This window comes from Styela clava, chromosome 2, assembly GCF_964204865.1.
Source record: "Styela clava chromosome 2, kaStyClav1.hap1.2, whole genome shotgun sequence".
Taxonomy (NCBI): Eukaryota; Metazoa; Chordata; class Ascidiacea; order Stolidobranchia; family Styelidae; genus Styela; species Styela clava.
The window spans coordinates 8,874,635-8,891,049 of record NC_135251.1 but is presented as its reverse complement, the minus strand read 5'-3'; the positions used below and the strand labels follow the sequence as shown (position 1 = coordinate 8,891,049).

Here is a 16,415-nt window from a genome sequence, read left to right as displayed (position 1 = left end):
CCTCCTTGTTGAGCTGCTGAGAACATGTCAGTGATTCGTGCTAGATATCTTGTTAAAAAGTTGTAACTTGCAATTCAATTTTAAGGTTTTCTATTTTGGTCAGTGTTTGTGTAAGCTATTTGAGTAGGAAGGTTAAATCAATGGCTGCAAATCTACAGTCACCTCCCCCCGTTTGATCTAAGACTTCAGTTAACCCCTCCTATGTAAGTAAGTGGTAATATATAAAAAAATGAGCTCTTTTCAGGTGAGTACTAATGTCCAAATTTAGTTAGAAAATTAACTTTTGAATGAACCTCTTATTTTTATGTCAAAATTTGAACCCATTTTTTCGTAGAAAAGCAATAAAAGAGGCCCATGCAAAGCAACAAGCAAAATCATGTTTTAAGTAACTCCGTGTAAAATGAGAATTTGAATTACTTCCATCTGACTAATATTACATATTCTCAAAACGTGACCGATCACACATGTTTGAGCCAAAAAATAGCATGTTTTACGTATTCGTAAGGTTCACGTTACGTTCCACGTAATCTGATGCACGGGCCTTTGATGGCTCGTATAGGCTTGAATGGTTTTTGATTAAAACCGGATGCAGGTATTTTAAAATGATTCAATATTACCCGCCCACACACGATTGAATTTGCAACCACGACAATATATTGGATTACATCAACATATAGGCTGCTATGCGCTCCCAGGTGTGATATATAGATGAATATATGGTTATATATAAGGAAGTATTCGTGACGTTACTGTTAAAAATAATGTGGAATTAACTGTTGATTACTTTTTCAAGTTTATTTTGAAATGGTAGTAAAATCCTAGAGTAAAGTAGAGTCGTATTGTGGTAGATCAAAAAAATTGATGAAAATGCAATTTTTGATGAAGTGCGACTAAATTACTATTGAAATTACGTCAAAATTCCGGTTATTTTTACCATCTTTTAAAATTTATGTAAATTAGGAATGACGCCTTTAGAATTTGCTGGTGTGCATTAAACGACACAAGGAAATAAGTCGGTCGAAGCAGGGAGGCAACTGCTTTACACATTTAGATATTTGATAAAGTTCTGGAAAGTGCGGTGTACTTGCAGTAGTATATACTATCAATATTATTGTATAAGTATAAATATATGCGAAAGCCTGTTCGTATCCTGACTCTTTCAGTCTATTTAGCGTCAGGTAACTGGGCAGGGCAAATCTAATTCTTGTGTGGGCTATTGAATTAAAATTTTGATGACGTTTGAATATCCCGGAGTACTTGCAGTAGTATGGGTACTATCACTATTATGTATAAGTATAGATATATACTGAAGGTGACTGTACATTTGAACCCATACATTTGGACCCTTATATCCGCGGGTTCAATCTATATGCGGATGCTAAGAGTGTTAGTATATGGGTTCAAATATCCGTAAAAAAATTTCCATAGGTGCAACAGTATGCAGGTGCAATTATCGTGGGTTCAAATTACGGGTTCAATTGTACGTGGGTTCAGATGTAATGGAACAATACCGAAGAAATCCGCATTTTGTCAGTGTATATAGAGTCAAGTAACAGAGTAGGGCAAATCCAATACTTGTATGGCTTATTAAATTTAAATTTTAGAAAGCGCGACGCACTTGCAGTAGTAGGTAATATCAATATTATTGTATAAGTATTTATATATATATACAAAAGTATTTTCGATCCCGGCTTTTCAATTTAATTTGAGTGAAGTAACAGGGCAGGGCAAATCTAATACTTGTATGACTCATTAAATTTAAAATTTGATAAAGTTCGATAAGCGCGGAATTCTTGCAGTGGGTGTGATGTACTATCAAATATGATTTCAATAAAAATATGTGGAAATGCGGGTTCGAATCAAGGATGCAAGATTCATAGTAAGGGATGCTACATGCAGTACTTTTCTAAGATTTATATTTGTGTTGTTTGACAGATTTGATAATTTTATAAGGAGGGGGGCTATACGTGCGCAAGTGGAAAATGTGGATTACTCACGATGCGCTATCACAGTGGTTCCCAACTTTTTCTGTCTCGGGGGCCCGTTTTGGAGGATTTTAGCACTCATGACCCCCTGTATATCATTCCAGTGGTATTTTGCTTGGTAGATTCCGAATACCATTATGTTCAAACAATCCAGGCTCAACAAAGGAAAACACCCTGTGAAATAACCTTATCAATAAATGAAACTGGGAAGAACGGGGAGTTTTCTAGTAAAAGTAAAAACAGTTCTGCACCTTGAATGGTTGGCCCACTCCAACTGCTCTGTGGCCCTTCGGTGGGCCCTCGGTGGGCCACGTGCCTCCGGTTGGGGACTACTGCGCTATCAGTTTATATTCGTAAAAACGCGGATTCGAATCCCGAATTGCTTACTAAATTAAGGAATTAAACACAGTTGGGTGTGCTGAAAGTTCTTTTAAACCTATAAATTGTGTTATTGTATATGATAAAGTATGCGCGACCACAGAATGCAGATATTTGTAGAGGGCACGAAATCCTATCAATTGTCGCATTTATATATAAATACGTAGAAACGCAGATTCAAGTTTCTATATGAAACAGGGTAGGCTACATTGAGAGACACAGGATTTTCAAAATCTAATATATATTTGTGCGACTTTACATATTTATAATTTGTGGGAAGTGGTATACAGTGCGCAAGATGAGAACATTAGTTGCAGGCATTATGTCTCGTCAATTACCGTATATGGATATGGATATGTAGAAATAAGGGCTTAAATATCTCTTTCTTCCTATATATGGAAGTATGAGAGCTATGATGAAAACAATTTTAAAATCTCATAATTGTGTAATTGTATTTGAGGAAGTTTTGGAAGTGAAACTTTATTATAGTAAACTAAACTTGAACGAGTGATTTTAGTAGACACTATGTCCGGCGCTCCAGAAGTGTATGTACCAATATGGTGGTAAATAATTTTGTTGGCCTACTTTACATCAAATTTTGTAAAAGGACTGCAACTTATGGGCAGTGGGAATATTTACTTGGCTAACACAGACAGTCCCCAAATTAGTAATGGAACTAAAATGAGGATAATCGAAATAAAATTTAATATCAATTATCTATAGAAACAAGGTTATTCATACGGCTCGATATGTTCATATATAAAATGAGGGGGCGGTATTTATTTTATTTCATGTATTGCACAATAAACAAACATAATTAAATAACGGCACTCCAGAAGTGTGTCTACCAATGTAGAGGTAACTAATTTTGTTCGCCTACTTTACATCAAGGTTTCTAAAGGGACTGAAATCTATGGGCAGGGGGTAAAAATTCACTTGGCTAACACAGACAGTCCCCGAACTAGTAATAGAACTAAAATAGGGAAAATCGAAATAAAATTATGGTCTAACCCTAACCTGGTACACATGCTACTGGAATACCAAAATATCAAATATTTACTCGGAGCATTTACTCAAGCACTTTAATACCTGTTTCCTAGATTTAGACAAAGCGAAGCTGTCAAAAACACTATCGGTCTCTTTATTTCAATAATTTAATCTTCAATGCAGAGCAGCAATATTTCACTATCTTTTTTGGTTTTGACAAATAGTGCCACTTAGCAATGTTGGAGTTAGTATGTTCCCCAGTTTTTTATTTCATGTTTTTTTCAAATTTAGGGGGTGGTAGATATTTCGTTATTAGTGATAAAAATATTTTGTAACTTATGAAAATGTGTTATGTGTTTGATGATCATATTCACCGGCATATACGCCACTTTCCAAATATCTTAATACATTTTTATACAATACGTTAAGAATTAAAGTATGGCTTAAAATTAGAGGGGTGTTTGAATTTGTTTTAGAGTGGGCCTAGGAAAATAACTGAACATGGAGAGGCTCGAGTAACCGTTTATCAAAGACCCCGAAGTGACTCGAGTTATCAAAATGAAATCACTCGGATTCGCAATCAACAATTAGGCATTAATAGAACTCAAATGACTTTTGACTCGACGAGACAGACGAGTGATTTTCGATAAAATATGTAACTCTGACTCAACATAAAAATACAAAATTCACTTTCGACTCCCGATCCATACTAATTTGAAAGTTCGACGCCCGCCGCGAATCCCTCATGTAAACTCTAGCCCTGACATGGACAAATTTTGATGTTTCAGCTGAAATAGCTCAAGGAATTTGTTGAGATTGCGATAAAATTTAGTTTTGGCACGAGGCTCATTGTTTTCCACTTTTGCTTTTGTAACACTGTAGATATTGTCATAATAATGTAACTTTTTATGTCATAATTACTTGGCCCGCAAATCTAGGTGGGCAAAATTCTTGGCCCCTGTTTCAAAAACCTTGCCAATCACTACTCTAGCCCTACAGCACTGCGCCGACATTGGCAGCCTAGTGCATAAAATCTCAAACTGCTCCATACAAAGCCCCAGGTCTCCATGAGAGATACCTAGGGGCTCCGCGAGCAATCCTTTGCTTATTGACATATTGACTTGGCTAATTTTGTAACTGTCCAAGGAAGGAAAAAACGGCATTGAAAAACTTTGACAACGGTGGCAACTAGGCGGTAACTCAGATATCGCATTATCTAAAGTTCCAAGTAATTTTAATTTACTTAGGAACATTAATCGGTGGATAGCAATGTCTTTCTTTTCTAAATAATAGCCAACCACTTCACGGGCTCCGTAACAATGAAAGTTTGAGAACCCCTGGCCTAGATTATTATAAAGAACTCATATTTTTGAAAAGACTTAAATTTTAATCCTTTTGGGTTTCTGTTGTATACTACAACTCACACGGAAAACTCAACATGGATTTCTGACTCAAAGTAATTTGAAAAATCCCCCCCAATTCGGTTGGGAAACGCTGGTCTAGAAAGTAAACCACTACAAGATCGCACATTAAATACACATTTTTAATCTTCCAAATCTGTGCGTCAAACCGCTTTTGTTCGGGGCAAGTAATAACAGACAGGAAATGAGTCACACCAGAGCTCTACATCATGATAGATACCAGGCAGTCAGTCTGGTATTGATAGAAACCTCGCAACCGTGAGAAGGATTGATTGCTAGGAGGCTGACAAGGGCGAACTACGGCCCGCGGGCAAAATCCGGCCCGTCGGGTGACACAATTTGGCCCGCCTGATGCTGCCATAAATTTCCGCTTTTAACCAATTCAGCATGCGCTACATGCTTGTTGTTATTAAAATCTGTATGGTGCAATAGGCTTGTAAGATTATGATTGTCTGTGTAAGACTGTAAGTTGTATTTTAGTTTGATAATTAGGTTGTATTTTAGGTTGTTGAGACTGCGATTAAATTGAGTATTGGCATGAGGTTCATTGTTTTCCAATTTTGCATTTATAACACTGTACATAAAATTATGTTCATAAAATATAATCTGTTACGTCACACTTAAATGGCCCACCATTCTGTGCGGGCAATTTCTTTGGCCTCTTGGCCCCCTGCTATATAGGATGAACCCGTATTTTATATTTAACGAAGGGTGTGCAACCTACGACCGGCCCGCGGGCCGAATTCGGCCTACAAGAAAAAATTGTGTGGCCCGCGGAGAAGTGTCAATTTTGAATTGTGTGCGGTCCGCGAACCGAATTTATCTTATTTAGTTCAATCTGGTACATTTGGGTGATTCCAATCCATTTGCGTTGCCGTTCCATGCCTGAGTCCAATTTATTATCTATGCCTAAGACGTCACAATGCTCTAACAGCAAGCTTGTGCGAAGTGAACAACGCATATCATAAAATCAATAACCAAAATTTTTGAGAGTGCAACTACTAGAAAGTCTATGTTAAATAAAAGTGCGGCCCAAGTGTTTTGTATCAGGCCCTCCTGCATTGAAGATTGCACACCCCTCACTTCTGACGTTCTGGCCTTGTATCAGTAATTTCTCGACCGCGTATACGGTCCGTATTGTATATGAAAGATATGGAACTATCAACGCCTTCGTGGAATTGAGAAATTGTATGGATTTGACGCTACAAATGTGACGTTATAATGACGTATTAATACATCAATATGACGTCATAATTCTCTCTGGTACGCGTTTAAGGCAGTGTCTCTCAACCGGGAAGGAATTCCTCAACAGGAATGATATTGTCGTTCCTGGGTCGAAATTTCGCTTTGTATTTGCCGTAGCATTTTTAATATTATTTGGTTCTTTGTCATTACTACAATACTTATTTCAAGCACAAATTATAAACTACTTGAACTGTACATAAGTGGGAGTGAGACTTGAGCATAACACTAGCTAAGGATTTGAAGATTGAATGAAAAAAATGGTTGTTGTGCATAGTGAGAGAGGAATAAAGAGTTTTTAAATAGACGAAGAGAGGAATTTAATGACAAAAGTGGGGAACCACTGTTTATGGACTTAGGGGTCCTAATCCAATGACCCCCTCTGTTCTTTGATGATCATAGCTTTTTATTAGAAACTTGATTCAAATTGGAGAATCTTTTTAAAAAGCACCCGCCACTAATGCAAAAATGCAAGATTTGAAAAAACATCCCCGCCACGTTTTAAAAGAACAAATTAGTAATTATTCAGTTTGGGTTCCGAATGATTTGAAAATAAAAATATGTGATAAAATATGTAATATGTGTACTAGGTTAGGCATACTTTTAGGTAGAAATACGACGGGAGTCCCTTGGCTAATCCACGAACTCGGGGAACTAAAATATGTAAAATTGGAATAAAATTATGGCCTAACCTTAACTTGGTACACATACTACTTTCCGGTGTCCGCAATATTACTTCGGGAGTACCGTGCAAACAAATAGTTTCATTGATTAACATTCCCAAGTTATTACAGGGAGCGAATTTTGTAAAATATTGGGTACCCCTGTAGTGTGCGTACCAGGTTAGGGTTAGGGCATAATTTTATTCCAATTTTCATTATTTTCGTTCTATTACGAGTTCGAGGGCTGTTTGTGGTAACTATGTGAATATACTCCATACGTTTCAGTACTTTTACACAACTTGAAGTAAAGTAGGCGGATAAAAACTAGTTACCTCCATATTGGAACACACACATCTCGAACGCCAAATATTATTTTGACAATGAATACTAAGCCAGTCGGGGTGTGGAAACGCTCATACGCTATTTGGAATTTTCTTGCTTTACATGGACTGACTCATCAATTGCTAGCAGTACAGTTTCGTCGAGTCATATACATTGAAATATTTTTGGTATAAAAACAGTAAAAATCAACCAAAATTTAGTGTTATTAGAACTTTTATGCATATTAAGCATTGGCGTTTAAATAAATGTATGTGTATATCGAGTTGAGTATATATGCCGGCATGTACGTACATAACACGGATGAATGCATTGTTTTTAGAATTGGCTGTATATGCATATGTCATTGGCTGCATTTTATATCACCCAAATAGTTGTATATGTATATTGAGTTTACTATAAATGCATAGGCAAATAGCGCTACGTGCATATAAGTAGCTGTATATGCATCATTTTGGCTGTATTAGAATATCACGTTACCAATCCCACTCGACGCCGTCGAGCAAACAATGAAATCACATTCCTCGACTCCAGTCATCATCGCCAAGCAAAAACGCCTCGTTGACATCAATTATATTCCGTTGCATGATCGTTTATAAGTCTTTAAGAATTTTATTTTTTTATGACAAATCACAATATTATTACCACGTCGCCTGACCTCCTGTGTTGTAATATATTATCTATTTAACATTTATAAGTTTTCTCACTAATTTCCCTAACATTCATATGAAGATCGACTCATAACGGGAAGACTTCAAGTAAAAGTAAAGATCTGAATCAAATATTAAAAGGATAAAATGAAAAACAAATAATAGAAATATTTTGTAAACTTTGTGCGTTTTTTCATTACCATATAAATCTAGGTTATTTTACTTCATTTTAAACGTACCAAGCAAAGAAAAGGGAGGACAAACAAATTCATATCAAAGTTTGCTTTTCGTGAGGTTTAACATAGTAACAATGGCGAACGTGGATTTGTCTACATACCGCATTCGAATTGGTCTATTTCGAGGCGGTTGTAGAACTAAAGAGAATCGGGTACCGACTTCCACTTTACAACTCTCGGATTATTCAACGGGACTGTCTTTAGCGATTCTAACACTCGTGTTTGCATTGCTTGCTGTTCACGGAATTGAGAAGAATCCAGGGCCGAGATCGTCGGATCAAAATGATGTCAATGAAGCATCTAGTGTTGATCCAGAAGGTAGGTTCATTTCATACTTTAAAGATTGGATCAGATCATCTGCCTTATATTGGAGATCAATGTTGAAAAAATGGCAACTTTTCTGCACAAAATTCTCAATTCTCCCTTGCAAGCCTTGGATGAATGGCTTTAAGGTCGGACACAACTTACAGTTGTTTTGCTGGCATCCAGTAATCTTTCGAAATGCTATTACCAGTTTATTAGTGATTTTACCTGTTTAGGCGTATGTGGAGCGCTTTCGTTGAAAAAGGTCCATTAAGTAACCCGAAGTTTATTTTTCGCCGTACTGACAATAAAAACAAGACAAACAAATTGTGAAAAATTATAAACAAGCCGTATTTCAGTGTGAAGGACGCGAAAAACCAACATGGCCTACTGGTAATCGAGCAGTGTCACCCAAAATAGTCAAATAATTGGTTATTCCATTTCAAAGCAATTTTGCTGGAATTAAATACTTCTTTATAAAATTCTTTGTAAGATTAAATAAAACTGTCTAACCAAAAAAACAAACGGTACGAAGATACGAAGATAAAATAATTTTTTATCTTGTCTTAAATATTGATATTAAAGAAAAGTTACAAAAGGTTGTTCAAATACAATACAAAATACAGATGTTAAATCGGTTAATTCGGCAACCAATATAATGGAAATTTTAAATAATACAAGAAAATTAAATAAAATTGGCAATGATTATGAATTTAAATTGTTTTAAAATTGGAAATGTCATGTCCCCGACATTAGACTAAATTCATTATACATAAAAATTAATACATTTCTAATAATTATTATTTTACATATAAATATATCATTTTCATTAAATAATAAATATTTTTTCAGCGTCTGCAATCACCGAACTTGACGATGCTTTCTACGAGACAATAGACAAGTTTTCACTGCAACAATTCAAAATATTTGCTCAATCAAAAAATGGCCTCGTTCTCAGTTATCGAGAAGTTTGTGATATCACGGATCACAGCACAGAATTAGTTGATGATCAGAAATATGCTGTTCTATCCCTCTGGAAAGAAAAAAACGGTTAGATGAGCATTATATGAGATCTTTTCTTGTGAAGTTTGCTTTTTTATTCACTTTATTAACAATTGTATCATGTATATTTAATAAACCTATCCCAACAATGTTTGCTGATGATGCTTGCCTGCTCTACAGTGCAAAAGATCCGAGTATTCTCCAAGACAAGGTGAACACTGAAATGAATAAAGTATATGATTGGATGACTTCCAATAAACTTACTGTGAATATACAAAAATCCAAAGTCATGTTATTCGGCCACAAATCTCTAGCCAGACATGCGAACATCTCAATCAAAATTACAGGTATCCCTCTTGAAATTGTTCACTCTTATAAATACCTTGGCCTCACTATTGACAATCAATTAAAATGGAACTTTCATACCAATGAATTGCATAAGAAATTGTCAAGATCAGTCGGGATCCTAGGGAAGTTAAGGCATTATGTAAACGACTCGACTCTGCGAACAGTATATTTGGCTCTTTTTCAATGTCATATCCAATATGCCTTAGCTGCATGGGGTTCCGCTACCAAAACAAACTTGAATAAATTAGAGATTTTACAAAATAGGGCTGTTAGAATTCTCTGTAGGGCATCTATTCGTTCTAACCTGAATATCCTATACCACAAGACCAGGGTTCTAAAATTGTCCGACATCTATAAACTAGAGATTTCTAAACTTATGCACCAATTTAAACTTTATGAACATATTGAAAACTTTATTATAGTAAACTAAACTTGAACGAGTGATTTTAGTAGACACTATGTCCGGCGCTCCAGAAGTGTATGTACCAATATGGTGGTAAATAATTTTGTTGGCCTACTTTACATCAAATTTTGTAAAAGGACTGCAACTTATGGGCAGTGGGAATATTTACTTGGCTAACACAGACAGTCCCCAAATTAGTAATGGAACTAAAATGAGGATAATCGAAATAAAATTTAATATCAATTATCTATAGAAACAAGGTTATTCATACGGCTCGATATGTTCATATATAAAATGAGGGGGCGGTATTTATTTTATTTCATGTATTGCACAATAAACAAACATAATTAAATAACGGCACTCCAGAAGTGTGTCTACCAATGTAGAGGTAACTAATTTTGTTCGCCTACTTTACATCAAGGTTTCTAAAGGGACTGAAATCTATGGGCAGGGGGTAAAAATTCACTTGGCTAACACAGACAGTCCCCGAACTAGTAATAGAACTAAAATAGGGAAAATCGAAATAAAATTATGGTCTAACCCTAACCTGGTACACATGCTACTGGAATACCAAAATATCAAATATTTACTCGGAGCATTTACTCAAGCACTTTAATACCTGTTTCCTAGATTTAGACAAAGCGAAGCTGTCAAAAACACTATCGGTCTCTTTATTTCAATAATTTAATCTTCAATGCAGAGCAGCAATATTTCACTATCTTTTTTGGTTTTGACAAATAGTGCCACTTAGCAATGTTGGAGTTAGTATGTTCCCCAGTTTTTTATTTCATGTTTTTTTCAAATTTAGGGGGTGGTAGATATTTCGTTATTAGTGATAAAAATATTTTGTAACTTATGAAAATGTGTTATGTGTTTGATGATCATATTCACCGGCATATACGCCACTTTCCAAATATCTTAATACATTTTTATACAATACGTTAAGAATTAAAGTATGGCTTAAAATTAGAGGGGTGTTTGAATTTGTTTTAGAGTGGGCCTAGGAAAATAACTGAACATGGAGAGGCTCGAGTAACCGTTTATCAAAGACCCCGAAGTGACTCGAGTTATCAAAATGAAATCACTCGGATTCGCAATCAACAATTAGGCATTAATAGAACTCAAATGACTTTTGACTCGACGAGACAGACGAGTGATTTTCGATAAAATATGTAACTCTGACTCAACATAAAAATACAAAATTCACTTTCGACTCCCGATCCATACTAATTTGAAAGTTCGACGCCCGCCGCGAATCCCTCATGTAAACTCTAGCCCTGACATGGACAAATTTTGATGTTTCAGCTGAAATAGCTCAAGGAATTTGTTGAGATTGCGATAAAATTTAGTTTTGGCACGAGGCTCATTGTTTTCCACTTTTGCTTTTGTAACACTGTAGATATTGTCATAATAATGTAACTTTTTATGTCATAATTACTTGGCCCGCAAATCTAGGTGGGCAAAATTCTTGGCCCCTGTTTCAAAAACCTTGCCAATCACTACTCTAGCCCTACAGCACTGCGCCGACATTGGCAGCCTAGTGCATAAAATCTCAAACTGCTCCATACAAAGCCCCAGGTCTCCATGAGAGATACCTAGGGGCTCCGCGAGCAATCCTTTGCTTATTGACATATTGACTTGGCTAATTTTGTAACTGTCCAAGGAAGGAAAAAACGGCATTGAAAAACTTTGACAACGGTGGCAACTAGGCGGTAACTCAGATATCGCATTATCTAAAGTTCCAAGTAATTTTAATTTACTTAGGAACATTAATCGGTGGATAGCAATGTCTTTCTTTTCTAAATAATAGCCAACCACTTCACGGGCTCCGTAACAATGAAAGTTTGAGAACCCCTGGCCTAGATTATTATAAAGAACTCATATTTTTGAAAAGACTTAAATTTTAATCCTTTTGGGTTTCTGTTGTATACTACAACTCACACGGAAAACTCAACATGGATTTCTGACTCAAAGTAATTTGAAAAATCCCCCCCAATTCGGTTGGGAAACGCTGGTCTAGAAAGTAAACCACTACAAGATCGCACATTAAATACACATTTTTAATCTTCCAAATCTGTGCGTCAAACCGCTTTTGTTCGGGGCAAGTAATAACAGACAGGAAATGAGTCACACCAGAGCTCTACATCATGATAGATACCAGGCAGTCAGTCTGGTATTGATAGAAACCTCGCAACCGTGAGAAGGATTGATTGCTAGGAGGCTGACAAGGGCGAACTACGGCCCGCGGGCAAAATCCGGCCCGTCGGGTGACACAATTTGGCCCGCCTGATGCTGCCATAAATTTCCGCTTTTAACCAATTCAGCATGCGCTACATGCTTGTTGTTATTAAAATCTGTATGGTGCAATAGGCTTGTAAGATTATGATTGTCTGTGTAAGACTGTAAGTTGTATTTTAGTTTGATAATTAGGTTGTATTTTAGGTTGTTGAGACTGCGATTAAATTGAGTATTGGCATGAGGTTCATTGTTTTCCAATTTTGCATTTATAACACTGTACATAAAATTATGTTCATAAAATATAATCTGTTACGTCACACTTAAATGGCCCACCATTCTGTGCGGGCAATTTCTTTGGCCTCTTGGCCCCCTGCTATATAGGATGAACCCGTATTTTATATTTAACGAAGGGTGTGCAACCTACGACCGGCCCGCGGGCCGAATTCGGCCTACAAGAAAAAATTGTGTGGCCCGCGGAGAAGTGTCAATTTTGAATTGTGTGCGGTCCGCGAACCGAATTTATCTTATTTAGTTCAATCTGGTACATTTGGGTGATTCCAATCCATTTGCGTTGCCGTTCCATGCCTGAGTCCAATTTATTATCTATGCCTAAGACGTCACAATGCTCTAACAGCAAGCTTGTGCGAAGTGAACAACGCATATCATAAAATCAATAACCAAAATTTTTGAGAGTGCAACTACTAGAAAGTCTATGTTAAATAAAAGTGCGGCCCAAGTGTTTTGTATCAGGCCCTCCTGCATTGAAGATTGCACACCCCTCACTTCTGACGTTCTGGCCTTGTATCAGTAATTTCTCGACCGCGTATACGGTCCGTATTGTATATGAAAGATATGGAACTATCAACGCCTTCGTGGAATTGAGAAATTGTATGGATTTGACGCTACAAATGTGACGTTATAATGACGTATTAATACATCAATATGACGTCATAATTCTCTCTGGTACGCGTTTAAGGCAGTGTCTCTCAACCGGGAAGGAATTCCTCAACAGGAATGATATTGTCGTTCCTGGGTCGAAATTTCGCTTTGTATTTGCCGTAGCATTTTTAATATTATTTGGTTCTTTGTCATTACTACAATACTTATTTCAAGCACAAATTATAAACTACTTGAACTGTACATAAGTGGGAGTGAGACTTGAGCATAACACTAGCTAAGGATTTGAAGATTGAATGAAAAAAATGGTTGTTGTGCATAGTGAGAGAGGAATAAAGAGTTTTTAAATAGACGAAGAGAGGAATTTAATGACAAAAGTGGGGAACCACTGTTTATGGACTTAGGGGTCCTAATCCAATGACCCCCTCTGTTCTTTGATGATCATAGCTTTTTATTAGAAACTTGATTCAAATTGGAGAATCTTTTTAAAAAGCACCCGCCACTAATGCAAAAATGCAAGATTTGAAAAAACATCCCCGCCACGTTTTAAAAGAACAAATTAGTAATTATTCAGTTTGGGTTCCGAATGATTTGAAAATAAAAATATGTGATAAAATATGTAATATGTGTACTAGGTTAGGCATACTTTTAGGTAGAAATACGACGGGAGTCCCTTGGCTAATCCACGAACTCGGGGAACTAAAATATGTAAAATTGGAATAAAATTATGGCCTAACCTTAACTTGGTACACATACTACTTTCCGGTGTCCGCAATATTACTTCGGGAGTACCGTGCAAACAAATAGTTTCATTGATTAACATTCCCAAGTTATTACAGGGAGCGAATTTTGTAAAATATTGGGTACCCCTGTAGTGTGCGTACCAGGTTAGGGTTAGGGCATAATTTTATTCCAATTTTCATTATTTTCGTTCTATTACGAGTTCGAGGGCTGTTTGTGGTAACTATGTGAATATACTCCATACGTTTCAGTACTTTTACACAACTTGAAGTAAAGTAGGCGGATAAAAACTAGTTACCTCCATATTGGAACACACACATCTCGAACGCCAAATATTATTTTGACAATGAATACTAAGCCAGTCGGGGTGTGGAAACGCTCATACGCTATTTGGAATTTTCTTGCTTTACATGGACTGACTCATCAATTGCTAGCAGTACAGTTTCGTCGAGTCATATACATTGAAATATTTTTGGTATAAAAACAGTAAAAATCAACCAAAATTTAGTGTTATTAGAACTTTTATGCATATTAAGCATTGGCGTTTAAATAAATGTATGTGTATATCGAGTTGAGTATATATGCCGGCATGTACGTACATAACACGGATGAATGCATTGTTTTTAGAATTGGCTGTATATGCATATGTCATTGGCTGCATTTTATATCACCCAAATAGTTGTATATGTATATTGAGTTTACTATAAATGCATAGGCAAATAGCGCTACGTGCATATAAGTAGCTGTATATGCATCATTTTGGCTGTATTAGAATATCACGTTACCAATCCCACTCGACGCCGTCGAGCAAACAATGAAATCACATTCCTCGACTCCAGTCATCATCGCCAAGCAAAAACGCCTCGTTGACATCAATTATATTCCGTTGCATGATCGTTTATAAGTCTTTAAGAATTTTATTTTTTTATGACAAATCACAATATTATTACCACGTCGCCTGACCTCCTGTGTTGTAATATATTATCTATTTAACATTTATAAGTTTTCTCACTAATTTCCCTAACATTCATATGAAGATCGACTCATAACGGGAAGACTTCAAGTAAAAGTAAAGATCTGAATCAAATATTAAAAGGATAAAATGAAAAACAAATAATAGAAATATTTTGTAAACTTTGTGCGTTTTTTCATTACCATATAAATCTAGGTTATTTTACTTCATTTTAAACGTACCAAGCAAAGAAAAGGGAGGACAAACAAATTCATATCAAAGTTTGCTTTTCGTGAGGTTTAACATAGTAACAATGGCGAACGTGGATTTGTCTACATACCGCATTCGAATTGGTCTATTTCGAGGCGGTTGTAGAACTAAAGAGAATCGGGTACCGACTTCCACTTTACAACTCTCGGATTATTCAACGGGACTGTCTTTAGCGATTCTAACACTCGTGTTTGCATTGCTTGCTGTTCACGGAATTGAGAAGAATCCAGGGCCGAGATCGTCGGATCAAAATGATGTCAATGAAGCATCTAGTGTTGATCCAGAAGGTAGGTTCATTTCATACTTTAAAGATTGGATCAGATCATCTGCCTTATATTGGAGATCAATGTTGAAAAAATGGCAACTTTTCTGCACAAAATTCTCAATTCTCCCTTGCAAGCCTTGGATGAATGGCTTTAAGGTCGGACACAACTTACAGTTGTTTTGCTGGCATCCAGTAATCTTTCGAAATGCTATTACCAGTTTATTAGTGATTTTACCTGTTTAGGCGTATGTGGAGCGCTTTCGTTGAAAAAGGTCCATTAAGTAACCCGAAGTTTATTTTTCGCCGTACTGACAATAAAAACAAGACAAACAAATTGTGAAAAATTATAAACAAGCCGTATTTCAGTGTGAAGGACGCGAAAAACCAACATGGCCTACTGGTAATCGAGCAGTGTCACCCAAAATAGTCAAATAATTGGTTATTCCATTTCAAAGCAATTTTGCTGGAATTAAATACTTCTTTATAAAATTCTTTGTAAGATTAAATAAAACTGTCTAACCAAAAAAACAAACGGTACGAAGATACGAAGATAAAATAATTTTTTATCTTGTCTTAAATATTGATATTAAAGAAAAGTTACAAAAGGTTGTTCAAATACAATACAAAATACAGATGTTAAATCGGTTAATTCGGCAACCAATATAATGGAAATTTTAAATAATACAAGAAAATTAAATAAAATTGGCAATGATTATGAATTTAAATTGTTTTAAAATTGGAAATGTCATGTCCCCGACATTAGACTAAATTCATTATACATAAAAATTAATACATTTCTAATAATTATTATTTTACATATAAATATATCATTTTCATTAAATAATAAATATTTTTTCAGCGTCTGCAATCACCGAACTTGACGATGCTTTCTACGAGACAATAGACAAGTTTTCACTGCAACAATTCAAAATATTTGCTCAATCAAAAAATGGCCTCGTTCTCAGTTATCGAGAAGTTTGTGATATCACGGATCACAGCACAGAATTAGTTGATGATCAGAAATATGCTGTTCTATCCCTCTGGAAAGAAAAAAACGGTTAGATGAGCATTATATGAGATCTTTTCTTGTGAAGTT

General features: G+C 35.9%; 2 protein-coding genes across 7 annotated transcripts in view; both read left to right on the top strand.

Moving 5' to 3' along the window:
• Positions 1-7,061: 7,061 nt before the first annotated feature.
• LOC144419826 (uncharacterized) lies at positions 7,062-13,586 on the top strand. Its single transcript, XM_078109902.1, has 2 exons — positions 7,062-8,218; positions 9,056-13,586. Exons 1-2 carry the CDS (start codon positions 7,975-7,977, stop codon positions 9,256-9,258), a joined length of 447 nt encoding a protein of 148 aa, XP_077966028.1. The 5' UTR covers positions 7,062-7,974; the 3' UTR covers positions 9,259-13,586.
• A 595-nt stretch (positions 13,587-14,181) lies between these two features.
• The window catches only part of LOC144431963 (uncharacterized), an 84,264-nt gene continuing 82,030 nt past the window's right edge, over positions 14,182-16,415 (top strand). For 5 of the 6 annotated variants that reach the window (XR_013480312.1, XM_078119857.1, XM_078119863.1 and 2 more), the window contains exons 1-2: positions 14,183-15,341; positions 16,179-16,376. Coding sequence is in view for 5 of the 6 variants with exons in the window: in XM_078119857.1 (XP_077975983.1) it covers positions 15,098-15,341; positions 16,179-16,376 (442 nt within the window). In the remaining variant the exon portion in view is untranslated. Of the gene's footprint in view, positions 15,342-16,178; positions 16,377-16,415 lie in introns of all 6 variants that reach the window. The other variant, XM_078119867.1, reaches the window with a different exon arrangement.